Source organism: Euleptes europaea, chromosome 4 (genome assembly GCF_029931775.1).
Source record: "Euleptes europaea isolate rEulEur1 chromosome 4, rEulEur1.hap1, whole genome shotgun sequence".
NCBI classification, from domain to species: domain Eukaryota; kingdom Metazoa; phylum Chordata; class Lepidosauria; order Squamata; family Sphaerodactylidae; genus Euleptes; species Euleptes europaea.
The window spans coordinates 48,197,951-48,212,356 of NC_079315.1; the positions used below are offsets into that span (position 1 = coordinate 48,197,951).

The 14,406-nt window shown below is 42.0% G+C and overlaps 1 protein-coding gene across 2 annotated transcripts in view; it reads right to left on the bottom strand.

The window, feature by feature from the left end:
- The window catches only part of DOCK8 (dedicator of cytokinesis 8), a 154,827-nt gene that overhangs the window by 89,808 nt on the left and 50,613 nt on the right, over window positions 1-14,406 (bottom strand). For both annotated transcript variants that reach the window (XM_056847983.1, XM_056847982.1), the window contains exons 15-22: window positions 12,633-12,703; window positions 11,360-11,498; window positions 10,735-10,836; window positions 8,718-8,813; window positions 7,354-7,588; window positions 3,002-3,166; window positions 761-936; window positions 92-187 (exon numbers count right to left, since the gene is read on the bottom strand). In XM_056847983.1, coding sequence (XP_056703961.1) covers window positions 92-187; window positions 761-936; window positions 3,002-3,166; window positions 7,354-7,588; window positions 8,718-8,813; window positions 10,735-10,836; window positions 11,360-11,498; window positions 12,633-12,703 — 1,080 coding nt within the window. The remainder of the gene's footprint in view (window positions 1-91; window positions 188-760; window positions 937-3,001; window positions 3,167-7,353; window positions 7,589-8,717; window positions 8,814-10,734; window positions 10,837-11,359; window positions 11,499-12,632; window positions 12,704-14,406) is intronic.

Sequence of the window (14,406 nt, forward strand, 5' to 3'; positions counted from 1 at the left end):
GTCTGCTGTTCAAAGTGGCCTGCTTACAGTATTTACTTTAATTTGCTGAGATTTTTGTGAATGAGTGGTGTTGCCTTATGTGGCCATCTACCTTTTTAGCAGATGGCCGTGGGCTTGTGCAGGCACTTGATATATCACTGCTGGGTTCACTATAGTAAGACATCCGACTGTAGCATCGATCAGCAACCTAGAGGAATGGCAAGAAACCACATGTCAAAATCTGTGTATTAACAGAACAGAAGAAGAAAGGAAGAGGCAGTCACATTACATTTAACAAGTTAAACTCAGGACTTCCACCACGTGTTCTATTTTAGTAATGTACTTTCCAGTTTTAAATCTCTCAATCTCTCTCTCAATCTCTCTCTCAATCTCATAAAAGGTATTGGAAGTGCATTATAGTGAAGTCAGATACAAATTTTGCCTTTGGAAGATGTAAGGTAGAGGTAATTGATTATTTCTTTCCTGTTTGCCCTTTTGTTTCTGAAACCAAGCTAATAAAAATCAAATTTATTTGAGAAAGCATTCTTTTAATAATATAGCCTGTTTTCTTCTACAGAATTCATTCCCAGCATTGCTAAACAATTACTACTTTGTTCACAATGCACCAGGTTTTGAGATTCAGATTTATTAATACAGCATATGCCAGTAAAACACTTGTGGTTTTGCAATATCCTGGGCAGGTGCAAATGTTTCTGGGAGCTGGAACTTTATGTATTACAAAATTAAACATAACCCTCAATTTTGTAGTATCTCCTCTTACCCTTGAAGACATGATGCTTCTGACTTCCTCATCAGTAGCAGACTGGATCCCAGCAATATCTGGATTACTACAACTGGTTGCCCGGCTTTGTAAGAGTCTGGAACCCACTGAGATAGCTGAGGTGCGTCCATATGTATAATAACGAAATTCGGGAAGATTAGCACTACTTGCTCCCCCTGCCAAGAGGAAAATATTATTTTCACATCTGGGCATTACATATCACACAAGCTCAGTTGTACAACCCTCTGAAAGGGGACCACATAGTTTAAGGCTTAGAATTAGTTTACACACATAATGGTGTCAGCTACTAAATTTTTTCCTGGTCTTTGCCACTCAAAGGGAACGAGTGTTTCATGCTGGCATTGGGAAGAGGGTGAGCATCATTGTCAGTGTCCTGGGGCCACTCCTATACAGCAGCAGTCATCACTGCTATCAGTGGCCAAACTGTGAGCCCTGAAGGGATTGGCCTCATCCTCCTCATTCTGTGGATCCATGCCCTGCTACTTGTAGTGTGGTGGTGAGCCATGGATCCTCTTCTTTCTTCCTCTGGTATCACCAGAGAAAGGAAGTGCCAGCTACTTTCTGCAGAGTGACTGCCCTTATTGCTGCACTAAAAAAGATGAGCAGCCGCACTGCTGCTCATTCGCCATCTTCCCTCTTTCTTGCCCCCTCAGATCACTGCTGCATACTTGCTCAGGAGATTGGTGCCTGCCCTCTGTACAGGGGGAAGGAGGGAGACTGGTTGGGACCCTTAAACGCTGCTTAGCACATAGGAAAAAAACATGGGCTGGTGGCTGGCTACACAGAACCTTTCTCTCTGATTTGCTAGACTAGACTAGTATGTCCAAGGAATCTTTTCCAAAAGAGAGCATTCAGATACATGACTTGTTAGCTGCTGTGGCTTGGTCCAAAACCAAACAAACCCCAAAACACTTTCTTGCTTGGCTCTTGGGAATGTATAAACTGGACATCAGAATGCTCTGAAGCAACCAGATGGATATTCAGAAAAATCTGCTTGGCCAAGCACCAACAGCAAACTTCCCCTATAAGCTGAAATTAGTCCCTGCTGTATTCCTGAACTTGCACCCAGGCTCTAGATCAGAGTGCCCAGGAAAGTTGGGTTTCCTAAGCTTATATTCCGATCCTGTAGGCCTCTCTGTGATGCTTGCCACCCTATTTAGAAGATTCTGACTCAATGGAGATAAAGTAATAAATAATGTGAGGCTTCTGAAAATGCTCTCTGCTCAACTCCAGACATCTGAAGTGCTCTGTACATTGGGAGACCACGTTGTTAGCAATGCAACAAACAATCCTAAGAAGTGATATGGATGGTCAGAGATACACACACACCAGTGCACAGAAATGGTGCATCATTGATTGAGGAAATAAATTGTATTTAAACAGCTTGCATGAGAGGGAGAACTACCCCATGCTAAAATTCTGCTTACACATGTAACTCTCCACTGTGCACATATATTGTTCTTTACATCCCAACAAATATTTTGGTCGATATGAGGCAGTTTTTATGCCAGATGTATTCAGAAAATCAGTGAACAACATGTGGCACTCAGATACTTAGTGAACATTCAAATCCCTGTTAGAATTTTACAAAGTTGTCATCCACATATGCAACTACATTTTCCTCCAGGAGGAGGGCAGTAATTTATGTTACTGCCTATGTGGACAATTTTATGCCCTTCAACCTGTATGTGACAGGCAGGCCAGTCATTCTGTTTGGTGTGGGTGGATCATGGCATTGGCTACCCTAGGCAGGGAAGGTGTCCCTAAGTATGAGGGGGCCTGATTGGGCTGGAAGGTGAATGGAAGAAAGGCTCTGAGAGAGGGCCCAACTGCTAGGGCAGGTCTTAAAAGCCATTATAAGGCATGCTTTAGGGGTGTCCAGTGGAGGAGTGGATTGCTGCATTGTAAGGGTGGCTGGGTGAGTGTAACCACAGCCCATTGGGGCCAATAAAGTATACTATTAGTCCTTAGCAATAAGGTGAAATAATCCTTTCTGTTATCCATGACACCATCTTAAATAATCCTGGTAAGATTTTGCTTTTTGTAGGCACCTTTCAAGGCATACGGAATCTACTATATCCTTCTCCTCTCTACTGATCTTGTTCTTCTTCAGTAAATGGATGAGGAGGAAGTCCGGGACCTTTACTTTCTACCCACAGCCAGAAGATTCAGTGCATAAAGTGCAGCAACTTATTTTTGCAGGAAGCTCAGTGGCAATACCTAGTTTGACAATGTCTCTTTGAACTTCAGGAAGACGGAAGATGTAGTAGACATAAGATGCTAAGAGGCAGTTTCTCCCATGATGGTCCTTGCTCAGATCTTGACTGTTGTGGAGGCTATTCACTATTGCAACCACCGATTCAAAGGCAAATTGGGAAAAGTTGGCTGGAAGTCAAAAGAAAAACATTTATTTCATTATTAACCTTGAAACACAGAAAATGTGTAAAATAACTCGAGTTCACTTTACTCCAGAAGTTCCCTGCACAAAACCAGCTTTCAATCCTCTGATAAAGGGAGCTCTAGCCCACAAGGCTTATGCCACAACACACTTGTTAGTCTTTAGGGGGCACAGGACTCTTCTTTGGTTTTGCAGCAAGACTAAACACAACTACCCCCAACATGACACAGTGAAAATATGCTTTTTTAAAAAAGATTTTTTATTATTTTTTAATAATATCAAAACAATATGTATTATATTGATTTAAAAAGATATAAACATTACTAATTTAATCAATACCCAAAAAAAAGGAATTTTTTTTGACTTTCCCACCATTATACTCTTAGTACTTCCCTTTGCATATATTTTCTAATTTAAATCATTCTTTATCCTAGGATACAGTGAAAATATGCTAATGGGAAACCACTGGGAATAGTGAATGCTTTCAGTCTACCCCTAACAGAATCCTTGCTATTTCTATTAGAGAAGGTGGGAGGAAAACAGGGTTGCACTTACCTGTAACTGCTGTTCATCGAGTGGCATGCATGGGACTGCGCAGGTGCAGGCCAGCCATGAAGGAAAGATTTCCGAGCTTCTGGAAGCTTCGAAGCGCTCCCCCTTCTTTGTGCCGAGAGAGGGAGGTTTTCTGCCCAAACGGTCATGTGATGGAGGAGAAGCGAGTGCTCCTTCCCTCAGTTCTCCCTTCACCACCGTGGAGGGGGACCAGTAACAGGTATGATTAGTCACCAATAGAAGCCCACAGTGGGGAAAGGAGGGAGGGATGCATGCCTGCACAGAAGACACTCGATGAACAGCAGTTACAGGTAAGTGCAACCCTGTTTTCATCATTGTGTCTTCAGTGCAGTCCTGCATGGGAGAATAGCAAGCTAAATACCTGTGGGTGCCTCAATGAAATAACGATTGTATCACTGCTGTTCCCACAGCTGCATTGCTCCTGGAATCGACATTGATGGAGTAGTGTCACAGGAATGTAGATGGAGTGGACCAGGCTGATGCTTTATAGATGCCCTACAGATCCACCCTGCCAAGAAAAGCAACTGACGAAGCCTGGGCTCTGGTCGAATGGGCCTTGTAGCAAGGGACATGTCACCCTAGCAGAGTCATATGCCACCCGGATAGCAGACACTACCCATCTGGAGAATGTTTGAAAGGTGGTAGCCTGTTCCTTTTTGGGCCCTTTAAAACAGACAAAGAGTCTATTATGTGATCTAAAGAACTTGGGCCTATCAAGATAAAATAAAAGAGCCCTGCAAACATCAAGTGCATGCAGTGATTCTGCTGGGGATTGAGGTGTTAGATAAAACATGGGTAGAACAATGTCCTGGGACAGGTGAAATGGTGTGACTACTTCAGGCCTGAATTCCAGACTAGGTTGTAAAACCACCTTATCAGGATGGAATCTTGTAAATGGAGCTTCAGAACAGAGTGCTGACAGCTCCCTCACTCTCCTGGCTGAGGTTGATGGCCTCTAGGAAGGCCACTTTAAATGAAAGAAATGAGAGATCGCACGTAGTAATGGCTCAAACCGTTTATAGATTAACTGGGATAAAACCAGGGAAAGGCTCCACATAGGCAAAAGAGGTTTTACAACTGGGTAAAGGTTAGACAGACCTTTCAAAAATATTTTGATTCAGGGAAAGAGAACAAGGTAAATTCCCCAATCCTATCATGGTAGGAGGATAGGGCCGCCAAGTGCACCTTTATAGAAGTTGTGGCAAAGCCCCAATCCTTCAAATAAGTGAAAACATCACGGGGAAGGCAAGAGGATGGGGAACGACCCTGAACAGCAGCCCAATAGACAAAAAGGGACCATTTCTGGCTATAGGAACATCTGGTGTAAGGCTTCCTGGCAGCCAACAATATTTTGTGTGGCGGAGGGGCACCATTGCAAAGGCAATGGTAAAGTTGGCACTCTCTGCTGTATGACAGGTGGCATCTAATTGTTGTCTGTCCAGTCTAGAGCCTTCAGAAGGAAGACCCTTGCCCAAAACCTTTTTATCCTCTGGGAGGAGTTCCAAACATTGGGAAACTATCCCACAAAAACCTTTGGTAGCTACTCATCACTACCATGAAGTAGTCGCTACTCATCCTACACACGTAGGATCAAGGCACTGGAAGAATATACCTTCTGCCCTAACACATCTAATTTCCTTCCCTCTTTGTCACTTGGGGAGGAATGAGTACCCACTTTAAAATGGGCTGGTAGCACTTCGGTTACAATGAAATTTGGAATGGGGTGATGGAACAAAAAATCAGACCCTTCAGGCATAATTTTATATAAATTCTCCACTTTCTTCAAGGATGCACGAAAAGTAGAGGAATTAGCCCAAACTGCCACTACCATGTCCCAAAAATCCTGTATAAAGGGTAATGCAATTGGTCCATTATGAGCCCCATAGAGGACACCCTTGATGGGGTGAGCTGCTCTGGAATCTGGCTGAGAGTATAAACTGGTCAAAGTACAGTTTGAGATTGACAGGAGGCAAAATTGGTGCTGGATCCTCAACCCCTTCTTCAGGGAATGGCAGGGACGTCTTCTTGGAGTCGTCATCGGAATCGAAGCCACCAATGTCATGGGTTAACGACTCTGAATATGATTGCCCGGAGGCATGTTTATGTCGATCTGACATCCAAGCCGGCAACACAGGCACAACTCGGCGCCAACGTGAATGACAATCAGCTGGAGTCTCCCAGTGAGGCATGTAGGATGGTGGATAATACAACTAGGCAGAATGCCAAGGATGAGCATAAGACTCCCAATTAGTAGAGCTGTGTGACGTGGGATGCTTTGCCAAAGGACCAGACATTTCTACCACCTCTGGATCCGAAGAAGAGGAGACATCCCTCGCCTGGTTAGGAGATTGAGTTTGGGATTGGAATAACAAATCGGGAGATTCTCGATGCTGTGTAGACCTGGGCGGCATCAGTGTGAATGGAACTGAGGCGAAAGCGATCAATGAGGTCAAGCCGATTTTGGACTTCTTCCCTGTTCTTGTGCTGTAGCAGAGAGATTAGAGGGAGAGGGAGAGCTTCGGTGCCAAGGTGATCGGGGCTGAAGAAAAGCTCACTCAGTCAGCGTCAATGGACAGTGCCAAATCTTTACATCAGAAAGGTGAGTATCGTCCGGCTTTTTTTGGTGGGGCAGGGACTCACGTTTGTCCTTTGACTATTTCAGAGCCTTTTCTTCCTTTGATTGTTTCTTTTCCTTTGGAGGCTCTGAAACAAACCTAGGCACATCTGGGGCTTGGATGGAAGTTGAAGGCACCACCAGAGCAGACACCACCAAAGGCATATGGTTCTTCTTCTGAGAGGAATCCATGGTAGTGGTGAAGGCCTGTTCCCACAAATAAGCCTTTAAACGGGAAGCCCTCTGCTGCCGAGCCTTGGGTGTCAAGAGGCAGCAAAAAGAACAAGTATCAACAATGTGGGACTCACCCAAACAGAAAAGGCTCTCCGAATGTTTATCACAGGAGGCATGATCTTCATCCCACACTTTGTACATTTATGAAAGGAAGCCATCTGTGAAGAATAGCACCTCTGACAACGATCGAATAGTCATGAGGTAATTTCGCTCTGATCGAGATCACATCCTCCCTCCATGGAAGTGAAAGGAGAACTGAAGGAAGGAGAGTTCACCCATATTCCATCACATGACCATTTGGGTGGGAAAATGCCCGTGGTCAATGCAAGATGGGGTGAGGTGGGAACCCTCCAAGCACTCTGAAGCTTCTAGAAGCATGGAAATCTTCCATCTGCAGCCGGCCTGCACCTGCACAGTCCCATGCTGGACTGAAGACACGACGATGAACAGATGGTTCAAATGAAGCAAGATGGCCTTGGCAGAGTGCAAAATCAAGACCTGACATAAGCAAGTCCTTATAAATTACAGCATGGTAGACCCAGTGAGCTAGACAGTGTCCTAGGAACAACATGTGAAAAGTTTTGAAATCTGTTTTCTGCAGGAAAGTTAAGTACTTTGCTTCTTGCTAAAATCTTGCACAATGTGGAAAACAACTTAATGTAACACGCCCCCTCACAACAAACTACCATTACGCCAGTATATCTCTGATGATTCTGGCATCTACAGCAGAATTTATTGCAACCTTGTCAGTACCTGTCTGGCCTGCTATAACCATGGGCTGCACAGCTAGCTGGAAGAGCTTATCCAGCACCAAGTGTAAAAACAACACTAGGGGCTCAAGGCGAGAGGAATTCAAGCAAATAATGCTGAGCTTCAACTCATGTTCCAGCGTGGCTTCTGTGATCTTCTCATTCATCACTCTAATAGGAAAGGCAACTTGGCTTTCTAGTGCATGGCACAGGGTGAAGAATTTCTCCAAGTGATTGTCCTGTAAATGCAAGACCATTTGACATATGTGATGTGGGATATTTGTTACACATAGCATCATGTACATTGATGGTACTGCATAAATAATAAGGTAAATTTCACACTTTCAGCTCAACTACTAAACTGTTTTTGTTCTTGGATTTAAATTTAATTTCTCTCCAAACAGTACTTTTGAAATCATGGATGTTCATGTCATCTTCTGAAACTCCTAAATACAGGTTTCTCCAGTCCATGTCCAACACCATCACATACTAGACTGAGAAAGGACGGAGGGCGACCTCTCAAACCATGTGGGTTCCTGTGCCAGTGCTATCTTGATTGCCATATTCAGGTAAGTATAAAATTTATTTCCTCAGGAGCTAAAACTCAATATGTTTGATGGTAAAACAGAATCCCCCAAAATGATTTCCTATATAAGATTAGAAGTGTCATGCAGAGTTCAAAATGTAGAGAAGGGTGGAAGAATTTGGAGGCACACAAATATAAAATCTGATCTGATAAAATTATAGCTTCCTAGAGTGGCTTTTCATTTACTAAGAGGGCTTCAATTCACATACTTGCATGTAATTTGATGACGTAACATCATATGCACATTTTAGTTTGTTTCTAAATCTGTCCTTTTTAAAGCAATCCTAAGCAGGTCTACTCAGAAGTAAGTTCCATTTTATTTACTCCCACAAAAATATTCTTATAATCCTAAACAGTGTGATCCTATACAGTGCGATCCTAAATTGACTTCATTGTGCTTTGATCTTTATATTTTACCACTTAATAGGTTTTATGCTCTATACTTCTAATAGGACAATCCTAAATCAAGTCACATTCTTCTAAGCCTTCCAAACTTAAGACTTCAGTGGACTTAGAAGGTGCAATTCTACTTATGATTGCGCTGTAAACCTTTATAGTGTGGCCATACAATTAAGCCTCCTTGCTCATATAAGTAGGAAGCTGGTGGTAGCTAACAAAGTTTAAGAGTTATTGGTGCCCTCAGTTTCCTAGTTTTGAAGTTGTATAAGTAGCCATCACAACCAGATGCTGAGTTTGAAGGGAGATTTCTCCCCAAGACTGGCACCCTTCTTCCCATGAGTGTTTAGGACTGGGATGCCAGGCTGCCAATTTAAACCCCTTACCTGTGTGTGAACAGATGAGACAGCTTGCACTTCAACGTTAAACACCCCCTTGTGTCCTTCGATCCACTTAACTTGAGCACACTGTGGAGGAACTTTCTGTGTTGAAGATAAAGTAACTTGATGATAAACAATTTTTTATAATGTTAAAATAATATGTTTCCATTTAGTACATATAAATACTACGTTATACCAATTTACACAATCCATACCAAAACATTTCAATCTTGTCCAGCTGGTGTAATTAAGGCTTACCATTTTCCATGGCCAACCAGAAATGGGAAAATAACTTGAGCCTTGGAAAATGTTTGAATACCAGAATACCAACTCAAAAAGAGCCTCTGAGAAGACCAAAGCTGTTGCTGGCCAATAATCATAAACGTTCATATAAAATAATTGCTCATGCAAATGTATGCTTGGAGACTGATGGGGTCATTTCTGTGACAAAAACAATTGTGTTTGAACTATTCTCCACTGAAACAAATTGCACTGGAATAACTGAGAGCTGGATTCTTGGGATATTTTACTTTTCTCTTACACTGACCTTCCCACAAGAATTTTACTGGTTTTCCAACTCTTTGACAACAATTTCTGAAAGGACTGCATGTTCCAATATTCCTCTGAGTTAGTATACTCACTGGGGCTGTCGATTCGGTTCGTCCCGAAGCGAAAAACCGCCAAATTTCTCCTGATTCGGCAGTTTCCGGTTCGGATGGAACCGAACTAAAAAAAAAGGCTGGAAAAGGACGCGTTGAATTCGGCGAGTTCGGGTGAATGCTGAATAAATTCAGCAGATTCGGCGTTCCCCGAACCTGCCTTTTCCTGCCTTTAAAGACCGCCCTGCCCGGTTTCCTGGGAGGCGCAGATCTGTTTAAAGAGCCCCCCACGTGCCTTCACAAGGCTTCCATGAAGGCGTGCGGGTGGTTCTTTAAACTGTCCCCCCCCCCCCGCGCGCCTTCATGGGGCTTCCCTGGAAGCCCCGTGAAGGTGCACTGGGGGCTCTTTAAACAGATCTGCGCCTCCCAGCTGTTTAAAGAGCCCCCTGCGCGCTTTCATGGAAGCCCCTTGAAGACCCACGGGGGGGCGAATTTTCCCCCAAACTCCGGATCTCACGCCGAATTTCACAGATCCGAAGCGGAGGAGTTCGGACTTCGGCAAGTCCTGAATTTAAAAGGGCCGAATTTTGCCAAAGCCGAACTTTACCGAATTTTTTTTCAACAGCCCTAATACTCACTACCTTAGTATACTCACTATCACACCAGGAAGAGAAATCACATTTCTCTCCTCCTTCTCACTGCTGACTCCAGCTAGCCCTCCTCAGCTCGGGCTCCAGTTTGCTGACCCCCTTCATTCTTCAGCAGAGTTCCATCACCATCTGTTCCTCTTCTTTGGCATAACTGCTAGTATTTGCAGTTTGACTTATGCAATGTTTGTACATGCACAGACACCTCAGATAAGTTGGGTGAGGGGGTTTCAAACCACAGAATAGTTTTTAAAAACACAGAGATTTTTCTGGAAACCTATAGATTCCACTGTATGTGCAGAACCCTCAATGACAGTCTAGCCCCATTGTGTCGATTTGCTATTTGCACAGAGCCCAGCTCTTAGATATAGTGATTAAGTTCTTCACTATTCATTTATTCAAAACAACCTCTATTTCAATTTTGTAGTTAAGTTGGCAATGCAAGCCTTTGCATCATTCTGAAAATCTGATTATACACCCCAACACATACACACACAAAACCCCATATTAGCTCAGACATTGCTAAGATTGGTAGCTAAAAAGATCCTTAACCCAACCTCTTATTGCTGCTGTTCCTGTTCAGAATTTCCATGAATTGGGGTGGGGGATGGTGTTCTTCAGTATATCAACACTATTTAACATACATATTATATGAGGGTATGTGTATACAGCTTATGCATTTCTGTGTTAGGAAGGCAAATACAGAATACTGGGCGGGGGGACAGCCATATCTCTTTAGCTGGCCTAGCAGTTTCTTCTAGTTATTTTCACTGTTACCTCTGCTGAGTGCATTGAATAGTTTGCAGGCAGTTTATCCAAGGCAACAGGAAGGCAATAATGACCTGTTTGGAGACGGTCATTTAACAGAATTGGCAGCCACTGAAACAGATAAAAGGAAAATAGAACATTATATCATTACTTGCATGCAATAGTGGATATTGATCTGGTTTAATTATATCCCAAAAATTATATATCAGTTGTGGTATTCTCCCATAGCAATTACTGTAAAGACCTTTCAGTCTAATGCCGCTTGTAGCTGATTTGTAGACATAGCCTCCTGGATCACTGCCAGACATTATAGCCTGCTGTAAAAACCATTCTCTCTGAACCAGCATATCACAGAGATTTTTACATTCCAGCTAAATATATGTAGACAACTCTTCTTGGCAAGTTACATATTTTTATTTTAGATCTGTAGCTGTCCCTGTGACGAATGTGTTCTTTTGAAATCTTGCATCCAAGCACAAGGTGTTAGAATAATGTGCACTATAATCCACTGCATGCATTAGGAAATAAAATCTCTGTATCTGGTGACTTTGCTACTCTGACAGAGAAAATGCTGTGAGGAAAATGCTACCTATTGATTTCCCCACGAAGCCAGGATGAACCAGAAGTGACTTACTGAATACCCCAGGAGAGTTTCTATACATGCTTCTTGTTTGGGTTGACAACTGATGTGATAGAATGTGAACAGCAAGTGGTGTTTTTCTGTGAGTTTAGCTGGCAACTTAATCTTTACTTCTTCATAGAAGTCAGGTGACCTGTTTTGTTTAAGAAACAAATATACACATTTTAGAACATGAAATGGAAGTGCAAATTACCTTACCTAGCTCTTTCTAAGCCTCATCATTATGTAACACCCATAACTGCTAGAAGGGCAATGATCTCTTCAGAGAAAATGCCAGTGTTTTGTGGATTAGTCTTAAGACAGAAAACCAAAAGGCTCTCTCTCAAGACACAGGAAATTTCTCTTCTCTGATGCCCAATCTTGACTGCCTTCAGGGATTGGTGCAGATCAGTCAGTGATGAAAAGACCAAGCAATTAGAGATGAGTGAAGGACAGCACTGTTCCCTTCTCTTTTCTAGAGCACAAATTCCTCCTGTCAGGCCTAACCATAGATTAGGATCACATCAGCACAGATATTAGACATGGTTACAGCAAATCATGTTTCTGATCCTGAATTAAGTGTGAATCCAGTCTCCAACCAGTAAACATCACTGATATCCCAGCAATTAACTGTAATGAAGCAATTCGCTGTAACGAGGTCCAGCAGAAGAATTCTCACTCCGCAAGGGTTTGGGGAAAGGGTAGCATGCAATTCTGCAACCTGCACGCAATTGTTCACTATCTATTAAGCTCGGGAACTATTACGTAATTTCATCTTTCTCCTTTAACAAAACTGGTGTAGTAGGCTTATCCCCATATCTACTGTGTTTACAGTAGTGTCCTCTTGGAATTTCACACTCAAGCCCACTTATTTGATCAGCAAAGTCAATTAAATGGACATCACAGTGTAAACATTGTGGATGTCAGGAAAGGCAGTACTTGTAAGCCCCAGTACTTCATCACAACCAGCATCAAAAGCATTGCCCGTAACAGCTTTGCAATCTCATTATACATCCTTTTCCAAATGTGGGCTGCCATCCTTAGATTGTTTCCCATATCTTTCTCTTCCCAAAACCTTTCCTGCTTGAGAGTTTGATACTTAAAAAAAACTTAATTAAAAAATTAGCAGACTGGGTCCGTTGTAGATGTCAGCCTTGAAGACTGCTACCTCTCTGGCTCCCTCATAATTTGTGATCTATTGATCATCATGGCAGCGAAATCCACACATCATATATGTAGAAAAGCACAGGAGATTTCAGTAGCACAGCAAGAACAGTTATATGCTTACTTGTTATGATATGTAACAGGTGTGCAAACCTCTGAAACAAATTCTGGGCCACTTGATTTTCCAAAGATTATCTACATGACAAAACATAATGAATTAAACAAAACAATGTTTTAAAAGTGGCAGTGATTTAAAGGTTATTCAATGTCACTACAATGAGAACACTGGAAATTTATATATTATTTTTGATCAGGCTCCCATATATAACTAAAATAAATTAAAACTCTAATTAAACATTGGACACAGAAAATAAAAGAGTACTGAAAATGTGAAGGACCGTCTTTCATTGTACAAGACATTGCTGTAGGAGTCAGCAAGCTTCCAGGTTACAAAGAGCTCTCCATTGGACAGAAAGGAAAACTGCCAATTTGCATACAACATGAGAATTTGCTATTATTCCATTCTCCCTGGTGAAGAATTCTGTGATGTTTCCAAAGTTATCCTCTCCAACAAAGCTGGTCCAAATATTGTTATCACTCCCACTATTGTATATTAAATCGCATTCAAAAACAGTTTTGTGACAGCAAAGACAGCATGACAATTCATGCACTACCTTGTTACCTGGCATCACTGCAGTCCAAGGAGGATCATATATTATATTCTATGAAGCCAACTCAGGTCCAGCAACTCAGGTTTCAGACCATTTCAAATATAAAAAGAACTCTTTTATTTATTAACAGACTGCTTATTGCTGAACAGCAGAATGGGAACAAATGACTAGGCATGACTTTACTGTCTTTCTGTAGACATTTCATTTTTGCTTCATGCTGAAGGCGTATGCCAAAACAGGAATAGATCCACATCCCATTGAAGATCTAGCATGTTCAGTTTCTATTTTATTGTAGCTGATATTCAGTTGTTGAAGTTGGAGTCTGAAATTCAAGACCAGTCTTTCAAAGTTGAAGTGAAAGTTAAACCTTACACATCTAATTATAGTTGCAATTCAGCTTCTCTGAAAAATTTCATTATTTTTTTTTGTAATTTTGTATATCTAGGCTGATTTTAATCTTTATAATCAGTTGGAGTCCCATCTATTTTTTTGTTTATTCTTGCATATCAAAAGTTGTCAAATAATAAGTATAAGCGGGCAAGTGGTGGTATTTTGAAAAACTGAGATGAACAAACGTGGCGAGCACAAAAAGTAGTGCTGTTATAAAAAAACAAAAAAAGTTCATTGTCTTGTTCAGAATGACTGATTTGATCATTCTTTTTCACTCCTGTGATTATTCTTTTCTCAGATTCTTTCCTCAAATAAGACAATAGATATCTTGCCAGTTTATTTGCATGTTCAAAGCATTTTTGTTTTAAAAAACCTTATTCTGTAACTCTTCTGATTCAAGCAAGTCTAATTGGTTTTTCAGATTTTTAATTTCCTTTAAGGTTGCTTTATTAATTACTTTTAATCATAGATTGTTTGCATAGATTGCCACTCACTTTTTTATCGGCTTATGAGGCAAATTTTTGTTTTTTAAAATATGCTCATGTTTTAATATATGCTCATAGGCCTGGTTGTGGGTGTAGCGGTCAAGGAGATCATCGCTGCAGTAGGGGATGAGGAGATACAGCTTCAGCGGGTAGCCCCCATCACCTGGGGAGGAAGGCCAGGGGGTGATTGAGGTTCAGATGGGTGCCTGGTGCTGGGCCTCTACTACCCACCCCCATGCCTTCCACACTCACTGAGTAGCCAGCCTTGGCCCTCAGACCATCGCTCCAGGAGGTGCCTGAGATCTGAGGCAGCAAAGATTTGGACGCTGCCTGGGAACTTTGCCATCAGGTC